The sequence below is a fragment of the Penicillium manginii genome, assembly GCF_028828005.1.
Source record: "Penicillium manginii strain IBT 31320 chromosome Unknown utg000004l:1.0-7231830.0:1.0-7236170.0, whole genome shotgun sequence".
Lineage (NCBI taxonomy): Eukaryota > Fungi > Ascomycota > Eurotiomycetes > Eurotiales > Aspergillaceae > Penicillium > Penicillium manginii.
In genome coordinates, this window is record NW_026643105.1 from 3341672 (window position 1) to 3368047 (window position 26376).

A 26376-nucleotide genomic window follows, 5' to 3' on the forward strand; every position below is an offset into this window, starting at 1 on the left:
TATTCTGCTTTCAGTATGCTGAGCTACCCCTGTAAGCTTGATGTAACCTTTCGATGGCCTGTCCTGTCATATAGCTTTTTGATCAAAGTAGTTTTTGGATTCTCTCCGCCGACGAGTCGAATAACAAAACATGACGGAACATCGTGGACTTAAAAATGAACAGGGATATTTGAAAGAGAATCAGTTATCAGCTTTCCCATAGCTTGAGGGGGAATTTAGTCGCTCATGTTCCGCAATTTACTCAATTTGTCAGCATAGTAAGATAGCGTGATTATAATCATAGAAATCTCCCCCACACTCAACTTCACCTCTCTACACCTCAAACACCCACAAGGAAATAAACTCAAACAAAAAAAAATGCAGTCCATCCTATCAGCTCACGAAATCGGCGAAGGAATCCCCATAATAATCATTCACGGATGGGAAATGCAAGGGAAAGCCGAAGAACCAGACTTCGAGCCAATTTTCAGCACAATACCAGGCCACCGACGAATCTACGTCGACCTTCCAGGCATGGGCATAACGCCCGCAAATAATGTCAAAGATCTAGATGACATGTACAACCGCCTATCGCAATTCATCGACGCCCGACTTGGAAGTTCGAGATTTCTACTCATCGGCTCGTCATGCGGCGGCTACCTCGCGCGCGCGATAGCCCAAAAGTACGCCGGCCAAGTGGATGGTTTACTATTGCGCGTACCACTCATCGAACCAAAAGACAGTATGCGTGATCTTGATCCTTTCAAACCATTGGTTGAAAACGAGACTCTCATGTCGAATGTATCAGCTGAAGACAAGGCTCTTCTTGGAGACATTCTCGTTCAAACACCGCCCTATATTCAAGCTTTGAAAGCGAAGTACGAGGATGTTTACCTTCCGGCGGGGAATGCAGCGGATAGTGAGGCGTTGGACCCCATCCGCGCTGATCCAGATCGATACCGATTATCTTCTGCACTACTGGATGAAAGTGCTAGGTTCTTTGCACCTACGCTTATCGTGTGTGGCCGACAGGACCAGAGTGTAGGCTATCGTGATAGCCTTCGGCTGCTGGAGCTCTATCCACGATCAAGCTATGTTGTTCTTGATCGGAGTACGCATGGTCTTCCTGTTGATGACTCGGAGAGGAGTGTTTTTGGGGTCCTTGTTCGTGATTGGATAAATCGGGTTGATGAATGGCGAAATCGTCTTGATGTGTAAAGCTTTTTACCTAGACCAATGAAGTTAATACATATATGGCAGATTTAAAAAAATTCTTCAGATAGTCCCAGTCGAGTGTGTTGAGAAAAAGTCATGCACGGATATGATACAGGGGAGGTGATCCAGTCTACTTGAGAGATCAGACAAAGACCAGCCGATAAGTCGGTTTGGGGTAAATGCAACCTGGCCATGATCAGATGTTCTCTTCTACTCGAGGGGCATAAAGCGGCGTGAGAAATGCAAAATATGACGAGCAAATTACCTAGGTAGCCAAGGTACTTAGTTAGTAGTTGGGCCTGCCTCAAGGTGGCCTCGGCGCCAATCAATCTTATCAATCTAATCTCCCCACCCGGCGGACGACCATCCGGCCCTCTTTCTCGGAACCCTGCAGCAAAGGAAGCGAGCTAGGGCGGCGCTAATGCTCCGAGCACCTCAATTCACTCATTTAATATAGTATATATCCAATGAACTGCGTCCCTGTCCACCCGCTAATATACAGTTGTCACGCCGCTTCGTTCGACTATCTGTGCAAGCGAAGCATTGCATGGCTTGGCGACGTTCAAAAACTGGTAAGGTAGTACTCGCTTCAGAGAAAGTCCTCTCATGGTAGAATCCGTGGTTCTCTCCACCTCGTAGACTATGTCTCGGTGTATATTACCGAATATGTGCTGCAGTAGTCATGGTTCATAATGCCAATATGCAAACAATAAAAACGACGATTATCTTGCTCATATTTCCACTATAGCTGATGGTAAACAAGAAAGCCCGAGTTCATTGCGGCGCAATCTTCTCTTCTAAAGTTCCTTCCAAATTTATTCACCTCCAGGGCTGCATTCAAGTTGACTCATCCCACCATTCCACTTTCTGCACTTTCTTCCCTTCCAAATTCTCAACAGACGTCGCATTCTACAACCAACAAACCTGCAGTCAACCTCAACCATCATGCACCAACTGGCAGTACTCTTGGCCCTCGCCAGCCTTTTTCTCTTCTTCGCGCACGCCGCTGAGACACCCATGGCCGCAGACATGGGACCTGCCGCCTTCCTCTGGCCTCCAGATCGCACCTGGGGAGCCGAACAAGACAACACTCCTCCCTGCGGCTCTTCCGCCGGCGTGACCAACCGAACCGAATTACCTCTAAGTGAGCACTCATCTCTGCACTCATACGAAAAGTCCCATCATTGCTAACGCCCCCATCTCGCACAGCCAACGGCAAAGCATCCCTAGTCCTACAAGACGAATCCTACAACGTAAACCTGGCAATTTCCTACGAAAACAGTGAGAGGCAGCTCAAAATGAAAAGCAACAACAGAAGAATGTAATAATGACAGCTTCGCTCCATTGTAGACCCAACCTCAAACAAAGACTTTACAGCCCTGGAAGACTTCCCCGATCTCGTCCCAGGACACGAATGCTACGACATCCCCAACCCCCCGAAAAACACTCTCCCAGGAGCAAATGCCACTCTCCAGATATCATACGTCTCCGCCTTCGACACGGATAAGAACGAGACCTTCTACGCTTGCGCGGACATAACATACGTCGAATTGAGCGCGTTTAAGGTTGTACCTTTCTGCCGCAATATCACGGCTCCTGAGACGACGAGTGGGAGCACTAGTACCAGTACCGCTTCACCAACTGCGATGAGCCTTTCTTCCTCCTCCTCCTCCTCCTCCTCCTCCTCGAAGGGCTCGGGTCTTTCGGGTGGCCAGATCGCTGGGATTGTGATTGGGTCTTTGGCGGGAATTGCGCTTGTGGCGGCTGGGGCTTTTCTGTTGTGGAGTAGACATCAGCGATCGGTTCAGAGAGATAAGGTTGTTGCTGTGAGGATGGGCGATTGGGGGGGGTCTGCCTGGGAATCCGGCTTCGCGATAGTCGCGAGCTGCATGGCTCGATGTGATGTTATGTGATGTAATGTAATGTGACATGATAGGAATTAATCGAAGAATCACTCAGAATGGTGAGCTGAGTTTTTATTACGGTTTTCTATACCTTGCCGATAATTAAACTGTAATAGTATACCCTGTACTAAATGAGCGCTCTATATCAGCAACGACCGACGGCCCTACTCCTCCGAATCCATGCCGTGAAGGGCTTCGACGTGTAGCTGCTGGGTCCAAGGGGAATCAGGTAAGGTGTTGGTTATGAATTGAATAATTGTCCATCCCGGCATCGTAGCTCCGAATGGTCTGGGGGTTTTGGCCCTACCCGTTTGGGGGGAAGAGTGGTTAGGTTGATTAATGAAACGCTAGTAGCTGCCTTGAACCACCTTTTTGCCACTTTTGTTTTTTGTCCAAGTCAGAAGATCGATTTCAGCACTCGGAATTCTTTTGTCTGTTTCTTTTTGCCTCCTTCCCTTTTTGTTTTGTTTGCTGGTTGCTGTTACCTTCAGTGAATCGTGCCTCCCAAATGTGTTTGTTTGTTGTTCCCACTTTTCTGCTGTGGGCCTGTTGCCGAATGGGGCCTAGGCTTATATAGATTCACTGCGCTCAATACTGGGGGATTACTAGGACCATAGCAGACTTTGGACCTTTAATATTGTACTCTTCATAGATGTGACAATGTATATCTGGTCATGAATAAGAAATCATAATATGTGTCTAATAAATCCAGAAAGCCACCATCCCCGAACTAAAAGTCGTTACCAACAAAGCTCAGCCAAGCCTAGTCGAGGTCAAGCTCAAGCCAAGCCAAGGAAAGGAAATTATATTAAGTCTCCAAACCCAACCACCCATTATTACAATTAGTCTATCAGGACTCCCCTTATGAATGGGATACTAATGCAATGCACCGAGCCAAACCGAAACAAGACCGAAAGAAAACGCCAATCGAAAAAGTCGATAGCCTGTTGAATGATACAATCATCCCGAACGAACGCCATTTCCATTTCCATTGCCATTGCCATTGCCATTGCCCTTAAATTCATCGCGGGAAAGACTTAGTGCACACTCGTGCTTCTGACTGTCGTCCGAACCAGCAGTAGAGTACCAGCCTCCGTCGATTAACTGGTGCTCCAGATCTCGCCAGTACTGTGCTTTGCCGCCGGCCCCCGTTTTCAGATCGAGATCGCCGAGCCGGATTTCCACGGGCGATAATTCGTCGCGGGGAATCTGAGAAATATTAGCCGGGCTCTACAAGCAGGAAACTCCCAGTAAGGGAAAGACGAAAGATATACCTTAACAAACATCGTACAATCACGAAGCGTCATATCCAACGAGTTCTCCCTCGACAAGACCTCCGGCCCCAACAACCCCACCTCCCGAAAAGACTTCTGCTTCGACAGCAAATTCCGCAGCGTCGAATTCCGGAACAAGATCTTCGCAAGCCGGACCCGATCATACTCACTGCCACCACCACCAGCTCTCCTCACAAACGCCGCAGCACGGAGTACATCCTCAAAACGCTCAGAAACAAGATCCAAAGGACAAAACGACCGTACCTCCTTCCCGCCTCGCGCGCTGCGATTCTTCATTTCCCGCAACGCGCAGGTTCGGCACCGGTCTGCGCTAGCAGGCGCGGAGGGGGACTGAAGAAGCCATTTCGGCTTGAACTCGGCTAGTGTTGCGGCGGAGGGGTCGTTTAAGACCGTCATGTCTGTGATTAGTAGGCCGAATGGTTCGCTTAGGCATAGGTAGCTGCCGTGGCGTTTGGCGGGTCTGGACCCGTCTCGTTCCTCGGCGCGGAGTGATTCGTTGCAGTGCGGGATAAGGTCGGTCGGGAGGCGAATGAGTGTTTGGTCGACTAGTTCGTTGGCGGGGAAAAGTGGGCGGATCTTTGTATTGAAGTTTGCTACTATTTCTTTGTAGGGGAGGTCGGATGCGGTCTGTTTGCGGAGGCGAAGTAATTTGCCTTTGAAGATTGCGGGGAGGGGCACCGCGCTGTTCTCGATGAGGGGGGTCTCGATCGTGAGGGATTTTTGTTGTTGATGATGATGATGATGATGAGAACGGTTGTCTTGATTCATCTTCGACCGCTAGATGGGAGGATGGGACAAAGCGGTATATCACATTTGCTCCGCCCTCGGCGAGGTAGACGAGCTGAACTCCTGGTGGGAGCTCGAGGAGACTGGGTTTGGTCATTCGGGGAAGAGGAGAAAGTCTCCCGGGCATGACTTGGGGAGATGAAAGGAAGGCGAATTTTATAGAAATAGATTTAGATTTGGATCTCTTTTTAGTCCGGGGTTGCAGGGGGGCTGATAAGTGGGGATTGCTTTTTTTTGTTGGCGAGACGGAGAGACGATTGGTCACGCGGGTTTAAGCCCATCGCTTTCTTATCTTAGTCAGCCAACATTGCGGGCTTTTATTTTATTTAATATTTTTTTTTTGGTTATTCTTATTTTAATTTAGTTTCGCGATCTAAAAATCGTAGAGCTGGGCTTTCTAAATAGCTTCTCCCGTTGTGGTGGCCTCATGGGTTGGGCAATCTCGCAAGAGCTTCACATTCTGCCCATTCTGACGTGGCCATTGCAGTATTTAATTACAGAGGTACCGGCCAATTGACTTTCCCACCCTACCTTAGTATACGTAGATAAGGTAGACCCTAAAGTAGGTGGATGTACTTGCAGCTTGACATTAGCGCCTGCCACTAAAGTAGCCCGCAGTTCTACTCTGCCCTTCTGCCCCACCACTTCTTCCCTGCACAACACTCTACACTTCACGCCATCATGGAACTTCCCACCCCTGCTAAGTGCGTCGCAGACTTTTGTCTAATTCCCGTATGCCAAAGATCCAACCCTCAATTGTATTTCTCCCCTAATCCATACCTCAGATCGGCACAGCCTCGCCCTCCGTCTCCGCTCAAATCGCCGATGTCCAGCGACTAATCGAAGCCTCAGGCGTAAAATACACCCTCCACTCCGCCGGCACCACCCTTGGTATGTACCAGTATTCAATTGCAAGATTCAACTGAAACCTTTGGAACAGGGGTGATGACCCTCCTCAGCTCGTCCGATCGCTAATCAGCCCCGTCATACAGAAGGCTCCTGGGACCGGGTCCACCAGGTCATCGGACAGGCGCATACCCTACTCCACCAACAGGGGATCGTCCGTATCCAGACGGATATCCGCGTGGGATCAAGGTGTGTTGAAACCATCTTATTCTGCAGTTTGATTTCGATGATGGCCCCTGCGTCGGGCAATTCAATCTCACCCATCCCCGTCCAATCGGCTGAAGCTGTATTATATCCCGTGCGGGATATGTATAGCTGTGTTTGATATAGGTTTCTTCAAGCTGACGCATGTCTTCAAACAGGACGGATAAGGAGCAGACTGCCGAAGATAAAGTCAATAAGGTGCGCCAGCTTCTGAGGAAAGACCAGTGAGTTGGGGTTGGAAGTCTGGTCTGTAAAGTGCGGGGACAGGCGGCTCTACTATATCGCGGGGAATACTCCAGCTAGCAGTACTAGTAGTACCAGTACTAGCCCTGGGTATGAAAACGTAATAAGAATCCAGCATGTCAACGGATACGATCATTTTTCAGTCTCAATGAGTTGAATTATTCAATTTATCCAAATTCTATATACTATGAAGGGAGATCAAAGCCCCCTTCTGCAGGTCATGTCGTCATTCCACCTTGGAATCAAATTCCAATCCCAGCCCCAATTGAAAGCAGGCCAAGGGAAGAAAAAGAAAGCAATCTCCAAGAAAAAAACCACAAAAAAAAAACAAAACAAAAAAACACCGGGTCATTTTGCGGTCATGCAACGCCGACACAACCCATTCCCAACTTGAAACAAACGGCACCATACCCCATGCTCTATATACCAGTATGAAAAGGGAATCGCAAAGGCAAACCTCCAGAAAACCAAAGTGCGAGAACAAAAACGCTGCACAAGAAATAAACAAGCGGAAACCCAAAGCGTGAGAGACGGATGCCAGGCAGGAAGAAGAAAAGCAAGAGCAACACCAAGCTAGCTAGCTACCCCGGGGCAGCAGCAGCAGCAGCAGCAGCTTAACTCAAATTAATCCCACCCCCAAGAATCTTACTCCAATCCCCACCAACCCAAACCCAATTCCCCATCGACGGACTAGCCCCCGACTTCGCCGAACTAGCCAATTCAACCAGCCCCTTGAAGACATTATTGATCGTGCTCCCATCACTCGAGGACCCCGCCGCCGTCGAAACCGACGTCCGACCAACGGCATTAGTAACATTATTGATACTATCGACCGCATCAATCGCAGGCCCGCGATTGAAGAAATCAACCAGCACAAACGCCGGCGCCCGACTCCACTGCTTCTTACACTTTGACAGCGTGGAGCCGAGATTGCCTGTTCCGCCGGACGCAGCGTTCACCGTGGCGACGTAGCTCGTGTTCGGATACTCGATTCCCAGCTCGGAGAGGTCGGTCGAGTAGAGGAAGTGGTTCATTAGGGGCAATTTGTTCGAGGAAAGCTGCGTGGTTGTGTCTGTTGATGGTCTGCTAGCGTCGCAGGAGAAGTTCGAGGGCGATTGCACGTCGTATGGGTTTTCCCAGATAAAGTCCCACTCGTTCATGAGGTAGGGGTAGGAGGAGCTTGTTGTTAGGCTGGGGACGAAGACGACGAGCCGTTTGCCGGATGTTATCATTGTTTGGAGGGTGGGCCAGGAGGTTGGGGCTGTTGTTAGGGATTTGGGCTCGTAGGCGTAGGTTGTTATGTTTGCTGTTTCGAATTCGGTGTTTAGGTCTGAGGCTGTGGCGGAGTCGGAGTTTACGAGGAGGATTGTGACGACTGTGTCGTGGAGGGGTTAGCGATTGGATGGAGCGTGGGGTGTAGATGGATTGATTGGGTTTGTACCTTCGTTTGGGTTGTCGTCTAGCCAGGTTTTGATATCTTTGAGCCAGTCGCTCAGGAGACCCGCGTCCATCAGGCCGCAGTCGGAGTGGCACAAGTGCCATTTTGAGTTGCTCTTGTGTACTTGGGCTGACACGAGACGGACGCCGGCGCTGAGTTGGGTTGGGGTATCGTAATATCTGGAGAATTGTCAGACGTCAGACGAATTGGTCGAAGGGAAGAAGGAACAGCCAAACGTACTGATTGGCAGCCAGGGCAAAGCTTGAGGAAGAGGAAGTCACGAAAGGACTGTCGTGAGCGCCCAGATGTGTGATGTCGCCGTAGGATTTGTCGCAGAGATCGGGGGAGTTGTTGCATGCAGTTGCGCGGATGTTTAGCGGGTTGGCCAGGGCTGCGGGGAGCAGCGCCAGCAAGGGGAGAAGCTGCATATTGAGGATATGGCAGGAGTTGACAGAGTTGAACTTGAACTTGAAAGATGTCAAAGTCGGGGTAAATGAAATATGGAAAGGGAAAAAGGGTGTCAATAAGTGAAGTGGAATGTTGATGATCCATTAAGCGGGTCCAGGCCGCGTTGCCGTCTCAACTATTCTTAGATCGTGGATCGCCTGTCCAGCCACGCTTGGCGCACTCGTTGGCCTAGACTTACTTTACGAGTAGAGTACAGACTTATTATGAAATCTCTTCAGTGGACTACTCGTAGGCAACACTCAAATTATAGGGGAACACATCCACGTCAGTCGCACAGCCCGGTCTGACGCGAGGAGCGGCGCGCCTACTGATGCACCCTGTCGATCATCTTCATTCGTCCGATGGATTTCTACCTCAAGGGTGCCCCAAGGAGTGCTGATACAGAGGGAATGAGAGGGTTCAAGTTGTATTCTTTGGTTGTCAATTATTGGTACACCCATTCATCTCTATAGTGATATATACAAAATATAAATACAAAATAATATACAAAAAACACAGCTATGAGTGTGGCCGTGGTTTCGGTGGAAAGCGATCGCGTTGATCTCGCCACTCGCGCATCTGACGCAAAGCACGACTATCGCCTTGTCGAACCTTTTCTCGTAGGTGCCCCATTTCTGCCCGTGAGAGTAGGACGTTCGAAGAACGGCGGAAACTGCTCGTCGTCCGATATGGATTTGCCATACCCCAAAGAGACCGCGAGAGCTCTCCCCCACGGAACAAAGACTCATCACCCCAAGCACGCTTTGCAGCGGCAATCAGTTCATACAGAGTGAATGGACACAGTCGTCGCAGGGTTCGGTTGACTGGTTTCGCCGAGGGTGAATACTTGCTGAACAAAATGGCCAATCGGCGACGAGTCGCTTGTCGGACCCAATTTGCCTCGACTTTCAGGCCGGCGTTGCTCAACATTCGAAGAAGAATGATGCCCCGCATCCAGAGAATATGCTTTCCGCCAGTAATCGGGTGCTCGTAATAATGCTTTTGTTCCTTGACGATATATTCGTCGATGCGCGGTCGAAATCCCCAGGTGACAATCGCCACGTGCATTGTCTCGGTAAATATTTGATCGAGAATTCGGCCGTCTCGCCCAGTAGGCTGCAACTTGGAGGGGAACAACGAGGGCGTTGCGTGGTGACGAAATGAGTACTCGTGAACCAACCATTGGCACACTTCGCTGAGTTCATCCCAATTATCACTCATGCCGAGCCGCTTCAGCAACTCAACCCAAAATGCTGCACTGACATAGCTCCCGGCAGGGACCACGCGTTGCAGGACCCTAAAGACAAACATCACCTCATCTTTAGCCGATAGCTGTTTGCCCGGGGTAGGGGCTTTAGTCACTTGGCGATATGTCAGGACTTTTTCAGCCATGAAATCCACGCTCTCCTCGCTTAACTTCTGGCCATGTATGGCAACTTCATCCACCACCTTGGAAGCGGCATCATATTCCCCGGCTGCAATGTGCTTGCGGAAGTGTATATCCAAAAGACCAGACGTGCCTGGAAAATGCTCTGCCAACACCGCCTGCGCCAAGTTATACTGGCGCCAGTCCTGGGTCATATAGTGCGACACCAGGAACGATTCTTGCATCTTCACGTCTGCCAGGACATCAGGGTGCTGATCACTATGCAGCAAATCCGAGAGTAGGATACTGCGGTGCTGTCTGGCAAGCTTCTCAACCAGTCTTGGGAAGACGGAGTCTTCGATCGTGATTCCGGATCCCCGAATCATCTTAATTCGATCCAGGACCTCCTTGCTGCCGTTGGCTCTGATGGTAATTTCGCGAATAGTACGGGGTCCGATTGCTGAGATGCCGAGCATTTTGAGAGTCCCAATGACCCATTCTAGATTGAAGGGAGGTGTAGAGATCAACTTTGCGCCGATGTCGTCGTTATATCTCCTGCCTGTTGTTTTTTTTGCGTTGCCAGTTAATGCTGTATCGTTTGATATGGGTGCGTCGATATTGAAATCTTCGAATTCTCTGTCTTTGGCGTAGTCTCGGATGGCGTCAAATTCCTGTCGACTGCCATGTCTTTTGACGTATTCCAGAAGATCTAACATTTCCTCCGCTGTTTGCGGATGGTCATCGTGTTTCACCAGGAAGTTATGCATTCGCAGCGCATGTTCCCCAAAGCCGCTCTGCATTAAATCCGAGATTACTGGCCCGTAGATACGATGACCCGGTGTACAGCGACACATATCTTTAAAGGCCGTCATCCCGAGAGTGATTGTCCGCCGTTGGGCTATTATCGAGTGTGGCGGATCTGTAGAAGTTGGTAGACATGCAGGGCGGAAGGCCGACTTAACCACCCGTACGAGGTCATTGGGCTGGGCTATTCCTGACTGTTGCAGTCGTCGATGTAATGCGGAAGCTTGTCTGGTCCTGCCTTGGTCCAATAGTCCACCTACCACACTTTCATAAAGATGCGGCCAGCTAGCGCCTTCACGCTCGTAGAGGTCAATCGCATGTTGGAGCACACCCGAAAGATATATCTCGCGCCTCAACCCAAGACCAACAAAGCTTTTCCATAGGAAATCGGCCCGGGCTCCAGTGACGGGTAATTGAACCCCTTGCAAGCGAACCGTCAGTCCCTCCCAAATCTCTTGTATGCCTTGATCTCCATAGAGCCGTTGTCGGTGATTGAGGAGCTCTTCCCAGAGTTCAAAGTCGCTCGAATGCTCCGGCTGGTCCACTAACCGCGTCCCAATATCACGGGTGTGTCCGATGTTCGATTCGAACTCCAGCCGTTCTGGGTGTAATCGCAAGGTCTTCACAGGGAAATCAATTATCGTTTCGTTTTCGGAATGAGGTTTAGGTGGAAGTTGTGGCGGTGCTATCGCATTGGTTTTTGTCGGTATTTCAATCTCATGGACGGTCAAAGGCAGATCTCGCTTCCTGAGCGTCCTACGCTGCCGTGGCCAGTGTTTGCGCTCAACAGGGCGAGTATCGGGGTTATTGGCGCTTGAATAATGTCGCAAGCATTGTGGTTGACCGCGCAGGCGCGTGTAATCAAACTCCAATTGTTCGATCCCAATCGAGGTCGCGGCGAGAGTGTCGAGGGTTGAGACGGCGAAAGGCCTCCTCAGCAGTCGAAGGAGAGCCGGTCGCATGGGTTGGGCGAGAAAGGATGACAGCCGGTGTCAACCACCGCATGGAGCTGGAACGATCAGGAAAGACAAAGAGGAAGAAAGAAGTGAACAACAATAATTGCAAGCTCAAACTAGGTGACGATGATTGGACGCTTTCCGCGTTGCCCTTTTCGGCATTCTTAGTCATCCCGGAAAGAAGAGGGAAGTCAGGTGACTCGAGCTCCCTCACAACGACGATGGCACGATCATCGCCCTTCCCTCCTCCCACCTCAATCCCTACCTCCCCTCCAACCGCCAAAATGTTCCGCACTGCGCCTCGTATGGCCGGGTACGTCTCCCTCGATTTATGCTCCCTGAAATCTCAACGTCGCCGGGCCCGCGCCGCGCCTATCCCGGGGGTGCCCCGAAATTCGTGAAGCAGTCTTCGAGGGACATCGCAATTGGTCAATTGCAATTGGCCGCGCCACGAACCTCGAACTACTTTCACTTCTGGCATGAACACTTGCTAACTCGCCTTGTTTGTCTTCAGTTTCGTGTTCCGCGAGAACCGTGTCCCTTTCTACCAGCGTCTGTTCCAGAACCACGACGGCAAGCGTCAGTGGTGGAAGGTCAGTCCCCGACTCAATCGCCCCTCGACACAGCAATTAGCAATCGATAATCTAACATACAATTCGAACTCTACAGACCTCCCGTAGCGGTTACATCATGTACCCCTACCTCATCTCCGTCTACGGCCTCGGTGCTGGTGAGTGGACCTATCTCGAATTGCAATTGTTGACAACGAGCTAACTGAAACGCTTCTTAGCTACCACCTACGCCATGGGCCGCATGGTCTTCGTAAGTTGAGCCCTTGCTCGTTCACACCAGCGCCCCCTACAAGCTCCCCTAGTGGAAGTTTCCCCGGGCCGTATACTGACTTTATTACAGGGCCACAAGACTTGGTTCGGCGAGAAATAAATGATGCCACCTCTTTCAACTGGCTTGGTTGCGGAAGATATTGTTTGTCTATTGGATGGTGGTGTATTTCTACTCCGGTGATGGAATAGACGGGTTTGCAGGCACATGGATGATTTGGGGCTGTACATATACCAACTCAAGCGCCAATTCCAGAATTGTTGCCTCGGATGCAGTATTTTATTTTCATTGGATTCAGATAGATGTAGAGTAATGCTGTCAAGCTCTTTCTGGTGGTTTCCTTATCTGATATTGTTCGGGCTTACTTTCTGCAGCGCGTCATTGGTCCAGCCGAGTTGGCCTACTAATCGGGCCGAGAAGGAACTCGTCATATCATTTTTACCAACATTAGTTTGTAAAATAATACCTCCGGTGTACATAAACTAACCTAGACGATCTCGAAAGCTATTCTATGGAGAACAGCTGATCATTCCAACAAGACCATACGCTTCATTGATCTTGAGTTCATCCACCGCCGGATACAATTCGCTTAGTCATCCATATCACTGTCTCTCGGTGACTGCAATTCAATTTCAACTTCTCAAGACAACATTGCGATTTCGACTGGGTTTAAGTCGTACTAAACAGAGCGGAGCTCCGTGTCTGATCGGCTATACAAGTTGAGACCTTTCATTATTGAATACGCCAACACGCCTACGTTCGTTAAAAAGGCCGGACATGCAAACATATCGATAAATGCCACACTTCTATCCTGTGCTAAAAGCAGACCCAGAATTATGTTTGGTGGCAGTTGACAGCCAAGACTTGTGAAATGGACCAGACAGACCCCACTTATCCAGAGCGACCCTCCAAACGCGTGAGGCAGGCCTGTGAGCCATGCAGGTAAGAACACCAACCATGCTTCAAAGAGAATGACGCTCACAGAAGGCCCAGGCGCAAGAAAGCAAAATGCCCCGGTGAGCAACCTGTTTGCTCGCTCTGTGCTAGACTCAGGCAGCAATGCGTTTACGCGGAAGAGAGGCGTCGGCCAGCTCCAGAGGAAGCATCGAGGAGCGACAGTGTAGCTCTACCGGCATCGCACACATTGGTAAGAATATAGGATCCAAGCCCTGATGAAAGTCATCTAATATACCAGTATAGGAGGACAGGTTAAAAAGCCTAGAAGGCAAACTTGGAGCTGTCCTTGATCATCTTGGGTATATCTCCTTTTTCTACAAGCCAGAACTTTGTGGTTATTAACACAAGTCCATGCACCAGCTCCAATTCAAGGAATGGATCTTCAGATTCTCTCATTCCAGTTATGGGACCACCCGCGACAAGCTTCTCGGCTGTCTTGCCGCCCTGGGATGAAATTATGCCCATTGCAGAGTTGTATCTGTTATACTGCGATTCTCAGCCACTGCCTCTATTCCACCGGAGCAGCTTTTTGGCCAGTCTTCCTACACGTGATGTCGAAATCATTTATGCGATCTTCGCCTTGACTCTCCGTTTTTCGGATACATATCATAATAGCCGGGATCTGACGGAGCAGGTCAATGGCTATGCAGAAGTCGCACGCGGTCTCGTCATGAAACGAGTTTCGGAAGGGCCAGTTGAAGTATCAACACTCCAGTGCTTATGCTTGCTGAGCCTGGTCGACTTTACCAGTAAGACACACCTCAGAATTAAACTGGCGCAAATTAACAAATTGAATAGATGGCAATACGCATCGCTCGAGCATTCACAGCAGCCTTGCCATGAATTTGGCCCAGTGCGCTAATCTTGGCATGGAGACTCGTCCTCCATCAGACCCAATAGTTCGGGAAGAGCGCCGGCGTTGCTTCTGGAGTATATGTCTCCTTAAGCGCCTGCATGGCGGGGAATTTTCGACTCTTGACTCCCTAGAAGTGGGTGGTCCACAATATCCGCAAAGCCCATCAAGACCTCCAAGGATTATGTCACCCGGGCCATCAAATTCAGGGACTCGAAGGAGCACGATCCAGGATCAGGGAATTAATGCATATGTGATAATGCTTAGCGAGGCATTTGCCCGGACTGCGAAATACGTGCAGCTCCGAGGAAGACCCAGCAATGTCCCGCCGTGGTCCCCCGACTCCGAGTACTCCAAAATCCTCGCTATACAGATGGAAATGGAAACACGCATGCCTCTAAAACATCGATACAAACCTGCAAACCTCAGCGACAGGTCGTTGGAAGAACTCCAAGCTCATCGGGAGTACTGGGGGGCCTTGGTTCCTAAACCAATTCATGTATCACACCATCCTATGCCTTTTGAATCACCCACTGCTACTATCTCTGAGCCTACGCACGTTCCGAAGTACCATCCCAGAAATTTTCCTGCAACATACCTCGGACCTTATCTCCTCACACACAACCTGGATCATCCACTTCATCAACTACTTCGAAGAAAAGTCATTCCTAGTCTCAGACCCTTTACTGGGCTACAGCGCCGCAGTAGTAGCAACCATCGAGCTCCAGCTAAGCTTCACCGACAACCCCACAATCCGGCAACAAAAGCGCGAAAGATTCACCCAATGCGTGCAATTTGTCCAAAGAATCGGTCAGAGATGGCCGCACATGGCCCGGCTAGCGCGACGACTCCAACACCTCGAAGACGCCGTCTCAGCAACCTACCAACCAGACCCAGACACAGAGAACCAAAGCCTCCTCATCGACTTATCCCGCTTCTGGGAGATCCTAGAATACTCATCCAATAATGACACAGACTCTGCACGTCGCTTATTCGGCGACTCTCTTTGTTCCGGCCCGCCGCCTGTAGCCGCGGAGGTCTCGCAGACCTCGCCTCTACCCGCCCCGAGCCGATTGAATGCGTCGGATGAGCATCCTTCGTCGGCGGTACAGCAGCAGAGCTTCGGAACAGGTACGGGGGCGGGGCCGGATACTGCATTTACAGGGACACAGGATTATTCAACAAGTGGGCTACTCTCGCCGCAGCAATTGACGTTGTCGAATGATGACTTTTCAATCCTGGCGTCAAATTTCTTTTCACAGGGGCAGGAATTCCTGAGGAGTGGAGAAAATTGGGATTCTGTTGGGAATTTCTGAAACTTTCCAATGGATCGGGCATCTCTCCCTGCGCGAACAATGTTGACTGTTAATTGGATGTTCGGCAAATATTCTTCTATAGATATCTCCTACTCACCTCTATAATCTGATAGAAACCCTTTTACCTCCAGATGAAAGCAAATTATATCAGTAAAGGACCAGCGCAGATGGTATTTTGCTAGAAAAAAAAGCTATGCATAAAATAATTTGAAGAGAAAACAAAAGGCCTACCCATTTTCCTTCTAGGGTCCATCCATGTATGAGAAAAAAAAAGAAATCACGAAGAAAGAGCCCCCCTTGAAAACCTCGACAAATTGCCAGACTTCAGAGAAAGTGTTGTACAGCGGCACAGGCGCAACCCGAACAACATCCGGCTCACGCTTGTCACAAATGATACCCGCATTCTGTAAACGATCCGCCACTTTGTGCAGAAGACCCGGCTTTAGCAACAGACTCAGCTGTGCGCCACGAGCGTGGGGGTCAGAAGGCGTGATGATCTGGAACTGACGATCCTCCTCGGTGGAATCATTCAGCAGCAGGAACTCCAGGTAAGCGGTCAATTGGAAGGACTTTTGGCGCAACTCCTTCATGGAGGTCTTGTCGAAGACGGAAAGTGACGCGCAGAGAGTTGTCAAATCAATCACGGAGGGGTTAGAGAGCACCCACCCCCCGGCACCGGGAATCGGCTTGAACTCTGTGGTATGCATTAGTGTCATGTGGAACTAGGTCTATGGCTCGCCATTCTGGCTCGGTGAGGTGAGGCGGGGTAAGGGTAAAGCGGTAGGGCATATCAAAGACTCACTATTATCCATCTTGAACCGCACAGATCGGTCACCGCCATACCAGCCCGTCAAGCGATGGCGAAACTTGGGTGAATCCTCCCCATCAGAATAGTCGACTTTTCCATGACGCTCGTTGACGAATAGACCACCCATCGCACCAGGGCCCGCATTCCCGTACTTGTAGGTACACCACGCTGCAAAGTCAACATTCCAGTCATGCAGCTTGATTTCCGCATTTCCGTACGCGTGTGCAAGATCCCAGCCCACGATCAGGCCACGCTCCTGCGCGTACCTCGTGATGCGTGGGATATCGAAAAGCTGACCGGTGTAGTACTGGATGCCAGGTAAAAGGAGCACGGCGGCATCATGGGCGTGCTGATCGATATACGAGAGGATCTTTTCCGTGGGGATTTCATAAGTGTCCTCGTCGGGACCGATGAGAACCATATTATCCTTGGAGTCGAGGCCGTGCCAGGCGATATGCGACTCGATTGCATACTATTCTCTCGTCAGCCATGCATTTCTCGGGATCCGTCCCCGATCGCCTGTGGCGATGTTTGTGGTACTGATTGATGCAAGATGCACACTTACATGATCACTCGGGAACGCCTTCCAATCCATGAGGATCTTTCTCCGGGTCTCGGTTGGTCGGTAGAAAGATGCCAGCAAGAGATGCAGGTTCATGGTCAATGTGCCCATAGCGGCGACCTCGTCTGGGTTTGCCCCGACGATCTTGCTCATAGAGGCCGCAGCTTGCTCAGAGAGCAGTTGCCACTGAGACAGTGGGGACCCCTCGAGATCAGTAAAGTGACCGCAAACACCAATGCCAGCCCACGTATCCAGCTGAGCTTCCATATACTTTGCGACTGCCTTGGGCTGAATGCCCAAGGAGTTACCGCAGAAGTAGATACTCGGCTCATTGGAAAGACCTGTGAAGCATCAGCATCAGCATCAGCGCTAGAGCGAGTACGAGAATTATGGGACACGGAGGACAGTTGTTTAAATCCCAATGGTTGTCTTGTCTTACCTGGCTTAGCCAGTACCTTACTGGCAAGGTTGGCCTTGGAGGGAATAATAAATTCGTCCCGCAGTGCCCGCAGGGGATCTGTCTTATCCAAGGAAAATGCGTATTCCCTGGTTACCGCCTCTGCGGGGAAAATGGGCTTGGGCGATTTGACCCCATTTGTACCATTTGTACCGTTGGTGCCGTTGGTGCCGTTCATACTGGGGCTGGGGCTGAGACTGAGACTGGGACTGGAAGTGAGAGTATGGAGTAGACAGGGAAGTTGAGTGGCTCGTATAACAAGGGGGGGTCACAAGGGGGAACACGGAGCAGGTGGTTTACAATAGAATCTTTTACTCGGACTCGGCTGTTTCCCACTTTATACGACTAACCTCTTTTCTTTTTTTCTTTTCATTTCTTCGCGGGGGGAAGTCGCAGGCCGGATGATACATCCGCTTCCGCCTTCTTTGATCCGGTCCCACATTTATCCCCCGCAAAAAGATAACGTGGATAGGATGGATCTGGATGGGATGGGAAGTCGGTGAAGAATTGTGATATGAGGTGATAAATCTACTACATAATTCACCGTAGTGGAAAACTCATTCATTGGTTGGGAGTAACTTTCCAAATTTCAATTTGACCAGTTGACGTGTGTGATGCATATAGGCTAGCTGCAAGACGTGCAGTGCAGGTGCAGTGGGCATTGAACACTGGCAGTCGATAAAGACGTGATAGCAAAGTATCTAATCCCCGATCTATAGTGTGTTATGAGTGCCGTACTATGGCCTGCAGAAAACTAGTTCGAGTGACCTCATCAACCAACCCGGAGGCCGGATGGCGATCCGGCTTAATTCCGGGTTTCATAGATAGCAATGCCCTGGGGCCGATGCCACCCGGCATGGACCAAGCCGTCCAGTCTGCAATTCCGTCACGTTGACCTATTTCAAGCTGGAGGGTGCACCGTATCTAAGTTGTCTTTCATTTAACTTCCGCTTGTCCCAAGGTACTTCTGGCCTGGATACGTTGAACAAACGTTGAACAACAGCTCGGCTCTACTATCCATCCAGAACATTCTTATTATTTTCCCCTGGAATTACTCGCCGCCATGATTCAATCAGCAGAAATCAACTTGGAAGATTTTGCGATCTCTCCAGATCATGGCTTCCTTCCAGGAGGACTTCCACTACAACAATTACCCTCCTCTTACTACGCACCGTGGGAGAATCTCGCTGTTCGGCTGCCAACCCTCATTCAAACCGGCGAGATAAGGTCATTAGTCGATAATCTCCCTATTCTGACAACAGAATGGTTGCAAACTGAACCGGAATGGCGCCGCGCATATAGCATACTAGGGTTTTTAACCCACGCATATATCTGGGGCGGCGAGAAACCCCAAGACGTAAGCAGAAATCCCTTGTTCAATAACCTTATTAGATCTACTTTCTCTAACATCAACCGGCAAAAAGATTCTTCCTCCCTGCATCTCAAGACCCTTACTCGAAATCTCCGCTCATCTGGGTCTACCTCCGTGTGCAACATATGCAGCCCTCACTCTATGGAACTATACCACCGTTCCAGAAGCAGACATCACAGAACCAGACAACCTCTCTCTGTTGACGTCCTTTACCGGAACCAAAGATGAAGAATGGTTCATCGTCATATCCGTTGCCATAGAGGCTAAGGGTGCCAGAATCATCTCTTTAATGCTAGATGCAATCGCCGCAGCCGCCGCCAACGATATCCCGCGTCTTACCGCACTTCTTTACAGATTCACCGATATCCTCGAAGATTTAAATTCGACTCTCCGGCGAATGTACGAGAAGAACCAACCGGATGTTTTCTTCCACCAGCTTCGTCCCTTCCTTGCTGGAAGCAAGAACATGAGCGCCGCGGGTCTGCCCAACGGCGTATATTACGATATCGGCGAGGGCAAAGGAGACTGGCACCAGTATAGCGGGGGCAGCAATGCTCAAAGCTCATTGATTCAAACCTTTGATATATTCCTCGGCGTCAATCACTCCGCTACAGGGGATGTCAAGCCTGCAGGAACCGGGTATATTCAGGTAGGTCCATCTAGCAAACCGCCCGCTATCTTAGTATCCGCACCGTGATCATGATGCTAATATAGATCCATTCGAGTAGGAAATGCGCAAATACATGCCTGCTCCTCACAGGAATTTCCTGAAAACCCTCTCTGTCATCTCAAATATCCGCGAGTATATACTCTCCTCGCCAACCGAGCAAGCTCTAAAAGAATCCTATAATGCCGCGGTCCTGTCACTGAGTTCCTTCCGGGATACGCACATCCAGATCGTTTCGCGGTATATAATAAAGCCTGCGCGAAACGGTGTGCCTTTGAAGAACGAGAAGGTGAATCTAGCCACTGCTAGTACACAGATGAAAGGGCTGGACGATAAAAATGCTACAGGTCTTTATGGCACGGGTGGAACTAGTTTGATTCCGTTCTTGAAGCAGACAAGAGATGATACAAAGGCTGCTACTTGCTAGTTACAATCATGGCGATGGCACCTTTTGCTTTTTGTTTTTACACCTGTCTTCCTTATCCTTAGATGGGTAGATGTGATCTGATGACTTAATGACTTGGAACAGAGATTCCGCTTTTCTTAACTGCTCGAGTGTATAACGCCCTGTTCGTATCTAGCTGATGCAATTTGCTGAAGTAACGGGGGTATAATGACCGTATTGCTGCCGCAGCCGCGCCCTGAGAAGGTGGGGTAGTCATCTTGTACAGCGAACATCTAGATTGAAGCAATGATATGAAACGACAAAGTAAAACAACTCAAATTATTTGACAGGCCTGGCCGGTTGACTGAGGGAATAACGAAGAAGAAGGCTAAAAGGTGGATTTTTCTCATCCCAGCAATCCCGCATCTGTGAGTACTGTATCACGAAGTTCTTCTCATCAAATGACAACTTGAGAATCCGAACATGGTGTTCCCCAAGGAGTGAAAGGATCGGTACCTACTACGATGTTAGCAAAAGTCCTGATATGCTTTGTTAGATGGATATTTTGAACTGAGCAGGTGGATATGGTAGTTCTGAAACCGTTTCACGGCAATAGTACTGAAGAGCTACCTTTGAACGAACATAAGCATTGTCTTTTTTTGTTCGAAATAGCGAAGCCATACTTAATGGAGTTTTTTGGCACAATAAATGATTCCTTCCTCTATTCTGCGCGGATACTCCTGGCATGCTTGGTCTAGAGCGGAATCGGATCCGCTAGGAACAGGCTTGAGTAGATCTATCTCTTTGCCACTCCGGATGGGATAGCGGTCTTGGAGGCTCTTCTCGTTGTATGGGAGAAAGAAACAAGGCTCAAATTGCAGTAATCTGTTTTTCTAGCGGTGTGAGAAGTTCTCTTCTTGACGAGGGTTGAGTAAGACTTTTGCTATCTCCTTCGTGGGAGCTAGTAGACAGAAGGGATAATAAATAGAATGATGTGTGATATGGCTATGGAAGGAACAATCTGAGGCTATCTACATCTGGTGGGAGCGGGCCGAGTCAGCAGCACACTATGCGCCTGAGGCTTCGAGTCCCTCAGAAGAAGCTTACAGGAGGAAGTAATGTTCAGGGAAGCCATGTGTGAATGTGAGAATGTGTCGGAGAGTAAATTTTAGTGGTGTATTCTACTAGTAGGCTGAGCGGAGTCGCCTCTACCAGTTCGTGCTGAAGGATCGAATTCAAAATAGTAGAGGACTCACCCCGCATACCGTGACGCTTAAACTGAGTATCTGTGATCACTTGATCAAAACCAGTCTCTGATGATTTCTAGCCTCGATCTGATCAATTGGAGAAACTGATTCACCTTTTTATCTTTATGCGATGCAATACTATACGCAAGGCGAATCTCCATTTCCCCACCAAAAGACTGGCCAACCAAAAGCATTATAGGAGTCGTCTTAGTGAGAATGAGCCCCAAATCCTGCAAATCGATGCAACCATACTTCTGCTCGACACCTAAGTAATGGATGTGAGATCACTTAGGAAAGAGGCGAAAAAGGACGAATCAAGTACCCGGCACTTCATTCCCCGATGCTCCAAACGCCATAACGTGACTTAAAAAAGTATATCTCGCTTCATCATTCATATCTCATATCGAAAGAAATAAACACCATGGTGACCCATGCCCCTAGCATAATCGGATATTCGATTACAGACAAAGCATAAAAGAAGGAAAATAAAGAAAATCAACGCCACGCCTATTCATCCTCGATGTTCCGTGCCATCTGTGCTCCAACCCCCATAAATTCCCGAAAGACACCTTCAAAAAATAAAAACAATGAGATCGAGATAAAGTCATGTGAGAACTGCCCACTATGCTGTCGGTGCTGCAGGGTCAATATGACCTAAAAGAGTAAGGATTTAGAAAAGATGAAAAAGAACCAAAAACCAAAGTCAAGAATCCAAATCACCACCTCTTCCTCCCCTTCCCTTTCCCTTTCCCCCCTAGTCTTCAACTCCACAAACCCAAGCTCCTTCAATCCCTCCGCAAGAATAGACGAGTCCCTCATCCCCGGAAAATCCTTCGCAGGATACACACGGAACGGATCAGACCACGCCTCCGCAAGAATCGGCATCGACTGACCCGTATCCTCAACAGAACCCCAATTCATAAGCCGAAACTGCAGCCGATAAAATCCCGCCGAGCGAATCGACAGATCGGCGAAAATGAAGAATGTCGCCGGCTGGTGCAGTTTCGAGGCATTCCGGAGGTTCTCGGGCTGGGAGAGGTCGGGCGATGGGACTCGGTGCGGATTCTCGGAGGATGGGTGTGTGGGTGCGGAGTTGGGGTCTGGATCTGCGTCCACGAAGAAGGGGGACATGAATGCTTTGCCGGAGAGGAGTGGGGTTGAAAATGTATCGTCTGCGCGGGCGACGCCGTCGCCGTCACCTCCTTCTGGGGTTTCGTCTTCGTCTGTGTTGGGCAGGTAGGGCGGGGAATCGGAGACGGGGAAGAGAAGACAGCCCACTGTGAATCTGGGGTCTTCGAGAATGTCCCTGTCATCTTGGGACCCTGGGTCAAAATCTGTGAGGAGGATTTGGACTATTGGGGGTGGGTCTACAGGGCGACGGTCTCGGTCTCCTGCGCCGCAGGCTCGGGCTGCGATGGGCTGCTGGCGAACGTGGAGGTGATATCGTGATTGTGTAGAGGTTCGGCGGGGTGGTGGAGGGGGTGATGATTCGGGCTCGAGGTGAAGAAGCTTGTCGAAGCCGTGGGGCATGCTATAGCCTGGATTCCTGGGTGGTGGTTTCGGTTCTTGCGTGATGCTCGCTGATGCAGGATATGAGATTGGGCTCTTCTCAGAGTATACAGGGCTCGGCATATTGGTGGAACTATTACTATGCCTAAAGTAATAATAAAGTGTTAGTATATACTCGTCTTGTATTCGTGATTCTCCAAGCAGGTTGAATGATATTCTGTCATTCTGAACTCAAAAGCAACAGCTTGATATGATACCTCAAGGACGCCGCACAAGGACGGGTGGACTGACAGGTAGAATGGTTGGATCGACAAAAAATGAAGAAAAAGGAAGGGACTTTACTGGGACTCTTGGTCGTAGGTCCGCATCCGATAAGCAGCAAGCTCACGACTATGGCTCAACATCGGATTCGATCTCTCTTCATAAGGCGCGGGATATGTCTGTGGCTTTGAAGAAGGGTCCTGGTGGTGCATCCGCAACGGCAGCGTCTGCGGTAAAGAATGGCGGGCCATGTAACCATTGTCGGATGAGAGCATATATCTCGGGTCCGTACTTGTCTCGGGCAATGTTCCTAATGGAGGCAACCGCGGCGGCGGTGGTGTTGCCATCATGGGCCGATGATAATAGCCCACATCCGGTGGGACAAAGTGACGAGGCTCATGGCGTGGATATGGTTCATATGCCATGGGAATATTTGGTTGGGAGCGAGGGTCGTAGGCCCTGTTGTCAGGAGGGTTCCCGCATTGCTGCGACGGAGTCCTCGACATCTATTCTGGATCGCGCAGGCGCCGTAGATGCGGGCCGTTGCGCTGATTTTAAAGTCGTGCCGTATTGGAACGGTGGGTTCATGAGTTCAGCGCCAGAGGCATTGAACATGGAGCGGTCAGACCAGTCACAGCCACGTCGAAGCGGAGTCGATGTCTCAAATGTAGATTTTCGGTTTAATCTTGACTTGATATAATGGGGACCACGGTGGAGATAGGAACTTGAACCTGAAAGGTTGATTGCATATCCTGGATCTGCTCGGCCCACGATCAAGACATCTGATAAACCGCAGGATGCAGATCCAGATTTTCCTTCTTCTTTTTTTTCTTTTCTTATTTTTAGATTCTGTTTTTTCAGGTAAGGCACGCCATGGAGAATAGAGAGTTATGACCACGACTGAAGGAATTGGAAGATCAGGAGAGGTTCAGCTGTCCATCAAAATGTTGGACGCACCGGATTTTCCCCTCGCCGGTGCAGCGCCGAGCGCGGCCCAATCAACGAGGCGAAGCGTGCATGGAGCGGAGGCTGTGTGGATTCGTTCCTTTTTTTTCTCTCATTTTTATTTTATTTTATTTTGAGTAATTTCAAGTGATTTGCAGATATCAGAGAAATTGCGAATTGGGCATTTTCTATTTGAGTCGGCCCCAACTAGCCCCATCACTACCAACGTATACGATTGGCGGTCCTGCTTGAGGCAACGAAACCCGGGGGGACGGGCCGAGCAATCGTTTGTTCGCCACAGCCACGGTGGAGATTCAATACAGAAAGAGAGAGGGGAGTAAGGGCCTGTGTACCACTGTGTGTGGTATGTGTGTTGCTGCGGCCTCACGAATTTGATTCTCGGGCATCAGTTGCTGTCAGGAACAAAAATCTCAGGATAGAGCCTGTGAAAGACGGTCAACAAACAACCGGCACGATTACATGGTCATCCATGCTGCAGTCGAGATCAATCCCCACAGCTGTGGCATGCGAAAGAGGTGAAAGTGGCTTGCTCCTAGTCGCCTGAGCCCCAGCCCGTTTTGGGGTGGGGATGGTAGGGGGTTTGAGTGTGATGGGTGTGATGGGGCCAGAAACCCTAGCAAATCCCTCCTCAAAACGTCTTGTAGAAGGGGCTGTATTTTCCATGTGATGGCAATAGGCACAAATTTAGCCAGCACACGGTTGACCAGCAGCTAGGGACCCTAGTGATGAACTCTAGGCAGGGGATGCCTTAGTTGCTGTATGTATTCCATACTCCGTATATCGCGGATTGGTTCCTAATTTAGAGGCCGTGTGTCCCATGGAACGGTGGGAACGGGGTCCCCCTCAAAAGTGCAGAAAAACTCAGAGCTCCGCTTTATAGAGTGGACACAACTCACCACCTGCGCGGGAGGTGAACGGGGATACCCGTCGATCGGATACTGACCGACCCTCAGAATGGTCGGAGCTGATCATCTCAAGCATCATTTTGAAATCACGCCCGGTCACGGACGGCTCTGCAGGTCCGGCCCCCGATTATTGGCGTGCTCTCCATTGGGGCTTGGCAAGCGAGTCAAAAATCAAAACAGACAACGATCTTCCCAAAAGACCCCCACAGTGGAGTGATTTGAGCGAATGTGTCTGTGGCACCTGGGTGTGAGGGTTGGCTTTGCACCGAGGCCTCCTCTGACGACGTCCGTGCATCGAAGGTGGCAAGCTTCCGGGAGGAAAGGAAGAAATGTACTCCGTAGAAGAGAACCACTAGGGAAGATTGCGGGCACTAGCAGTCGGTAAGTCTCTAATGTCATTGGTTTCCAGGAAATCAAAGTAGATCATTGTTTCACGGCAGTGCTTGCCAGTCATCCCTCGCATGGCATGGAGCAACACACACTGTCAGTTGAGATCTGATCGGCAAAGGCAGCCATAATCCAAGTAATGAAGGCAGACTCTTTTCACTTCTTCTGCTACAATGTTCTTTCTTATTTCTCCTTCATCATCAGCATTAATGGCCGGTGCGGAGGGTCCAAGCACCAAGGCAACGTTGCCAAGTTCGTATCGTTCGCTTGTCGCATCCGAGATGCAATCTGAGTTCACGGCACTGCAGATATTATCGCGTAGATTGCGGAATTCCAAATTTCAACAGAGGTGGTTGGATGTATCGTCCGTCAATGACAGCTCTTCAGCAATCCTTGTCAATTGCCACTGCCCCTGTTTAGCACATTCCTGTACCCTGTTCATATCCCTGTTCATATCCCTGTTCATACATATCCCTGTTCTTGCCATCCGTCGACTCAAAGGGACATGTTTGTCGGCAAATAGTCGGCCGTGGGACCACGTCAAAGAAGAATTGCCCCCACCAGCGCAAGCGAGATCCGCGGAAATTGCTCGATGGGCTGTCAAGGAAAAGTTAGCTTAGGTAGAGGGGTAACCGCGCGCCCCACCCAGGTCCGAATATCGCAAGTATGATAGGATCAAGACGGTGGCCCCGATTGCCTCATGGTGGTGAGCCTTGCGAAGGCATCCACTGCTGCAGAGCTACTGCAATAGCATACGCGAGAACCCCCCCAGCGCTCAACCTGTCGCTGGGGTACAAGCCATGCGCAGAACGTATACATTCATCGTGGCAGGGAATTAAAGACTTCCATTCATAGCCAGATGCAGTTGAAGAGGGTAGAGAAAAGGCAGAAAAGTGGAAGCAGGCCGCGATCGATGCACCATCGTTCGAAATAGAGTGTCCGATCCCGGTGGCTTGCGCATCCCATCCGTCGATTCTTGTTAGCCCCGTCTTAGGGTCAGTAGAAGCAGTCGGGGTGCCTACCGGAGACGCATACTTGGTGATAGAAAACGCTGTGGCGCCTGGATGAACCTGGAAAGGATGGTGTACCAAACTGCTGGGTTTTACTCGTCGCTGCCGATCATGGTAATTGCCGATCCAATCAACTGATCGCTGACAGAGATTCACGATCAGGGCCAATCCCCGTTGGACTCCGGAGCGAGAATGTCCCACAGTGGGTTTGTGCGGCGTGTATGTTGGTGTGCTGTCGATCGGGATGAAAGAAAGCGAGGGACAAGAATTCGGGGTTTGACATAGGATGAACCCGATCTACAAGGCTATTCATATTGATGTGGGTATTCCA

General features: G+C 49.9%; 12 protein-coding genes across 12 annotated transcripts; 6 read left to right on the plus strand and 6 right to left on the minus strand.

Moving 5' to 3' along the window:
- Positions 1-357: 357 nt before the first annotated feature.
- N7533_004957 (alpha/beta fold hydrolase) lies at positions 358-1197 on the plus strand (the record flags this gene model as incomplete). Its single annotated transcript, XM_057101607.1, has 1 exon — positions 358-1197. One exon carries the CDS (start codon positions 358-360, stop codon positions 1195-1197), a length of 840 nt encoding a protein of 279 aa, XP_056961237.1.
- A 942-nt stretch (positions 1198-2139) lies between these two features.
- On the plus strand, positions 2140-3107 carry N7533_004958 (uncharacterized protein; the record flags this gene model as incomplete). Its single annotated transcript, XM_057101608.1, has 3 exons — positions 2140-2338; positions 2404-2475; positions 2545-3107. The coding sequence occupies 3 exons, from the start codon at positions 2140-2142 to the stop codon at positions 3105-3107; spliced, it is 834 nt and encodes a 277-aa protein (XP_056961238.1).
- A 951-nt stretch (positions 3108-4058) lies between these two features.
- N7533_004959 (inositol-pentakisphosphate 2-kinase) lies at positions 4059-5276 on the minus strand (the record flags this gene model as incomplete). Its single annotated transcript, XM_057101609.1, has 3 exons — positions 4059-4307; positions 4373-5170; positions 5205-5276. The coding sequence occupies 3 exons, from the start codon at positions 5274-5276 to the stop codon at positions 4059-4061; spliced, it is 1119 nt and encodes a 372-aa protein (XP_056961239.1).
- A 584-nt stretch (positions 5277-5860) lies between these two features.
- Positions 5861-6517, plus strand: N7533_004960 (thiamine-binding protein; the record flags this gene model as incomplete). Its single annotated transcript, XM_057101610.1, has 4 exons — positions 5861-5911; positions 5965-6070; positions 6139-6274; positions 6448-6517. 4 exons carry the CDS (start codon positions 5861-5863, stop codon positions 6515-6517), a joined length of 363 nt encoding a protein of 120 aa, XP_056961240.1.
- A 629-nt stretch (positions 6518-7146) lies between these two features.
- Positions 7147-8398, minus strand: N7533_004961 (uncharacterized protein; the record flags this gene model as incomplete). The annotated part of the gene is made up of 3 exons (XM_057101611.1): positions 7147-7907; positions 7974-8149; positions 8211-8398. 3 exons carry the CDS (start codon positions 8396-8398, stop codon positions 7147-7149), a joined length of 1125 nt encoding a protein of 374 aa, XP_056961241.1.
- Positions 8399-8936: 538 nt separating this feature from the next.
- N7533_004962 (uncharacterized protein) lies at positions 8937-11549 on the minus strand (the record flags this gene model as incomplete). Its single annotated transcript, XM_057101612.1, has 1 exon — positions 8937-11549. One exon carries the CDS (start codon positions 11547-11549, stop codon positions 8937-8939), a length of 2613 nt encoding a protein of 870 aa, XP_056961242.1.
- Positions 11550-11827: 278 nt separating this feature from the next.
- Positions 11828-12485, plus strand: N7533_004963 (cytochrome c oxidase subunit 7; the record flags this gene model as incomplete). Its single annotated transcript, XM_057101613.1, has 5 exons — positions 11828-11856; positions 12058-12136; positions 12213-12273; positions 12334-12365; positions 12456-12485. The coding sequence occupies 5 exons, from the start codon at positions 11828-11830 to the stop codon at positions 12483-12485; spliced, it is 231 nt and encodes a 76-aa protein (XP_056961243.1).
- Positions 12486-13254: 769 nt separating this feature from the next.
- Positions 13255-15509, plus strand: N7533_004964 (C6 transcription factor; the record flags this gene model as incomplete). Its single annotated transcript, XM_057101614.1, has 6 exons — positions 13255-13325; positions 13377-13530; positions 13584-13639; positions 13701-14089; positions 14139-14658; positions 14744-15509. 6 exons carry the CDS (start codon positions 13255-13257, stop codon positions 15507-15509), a joined length of 1956 nt encoding a protein of 651 aa, XP_056961244.1.
- On the minus strand, positions 15450-17514 carry N7533_004965 (kynureninase; the record flags this gene model as incomplete). The annotated part of the gene is made up of 5 exons (XM_057101615.1): positions 15450-15467; positions 15791-16203; positions 16312-16789; positions 16883-17220; positions 17319-17514. 5 exons carry the CDS (start codon positions 17512-17514, stop codon positions 15450-15452), a joined length of 1443 nt encoding a protein of 480 aa, XP_056961245.1.
- An 885-nt stretch (positions 17515-18399) lies between these two features.
- Positions 18400-19802, plus strand: N7533_004966 (indoleamine 2,3-dioxygenase; the record flags this gene model as incomplete). The annotated part of the gene is made up of 3 exons (XM_057101616.1): positions 18400-18693; positions 18761-19357; positions 19437-19802. The coding sequence occupies 3 exons, from the start codon at positions 18400-18402 to the stop codon at positions 19800-19802; spliced, it is 1257 nt and encodes a 418-aa protein (XP_056961246.1).
- A 1859-nt stretch (positions 19803-21661) lies between these two features.
- N7533_004967 (velvet factor family protein) lies at positions 21662-22639 on the minus strand (the record flags this gene model as incomplete). Its single annotated transcript, XM_057101617.1, has 1 exon — positions 21662-22639. One exon carries the CDS (start codon positions 22637-22639, stop codon positions 21662-21664), a length of 978 nt encoding a protein of 325 aa, XP_056961247.1.
- Positions 22640-22854: 215 nt separating this feature from the next.
- N7533_004968 (uncharacterized protein) lies at positions 22855-23283 on the minus strand (the record flags this gene model as incomplete). The annotated part of the gene is made up of 1 exon (XM_057101618.1): positions 22855-23283. The coding sequence occupies one exon, from the start codon at positions 23281-23283 to the stop codon at positions 22855-22857; it is 429 nt and encodes a 142-aa protein (XP_056961248.1).
- Positions 23284-26376: the final 3093 nt, after the last annotated feature.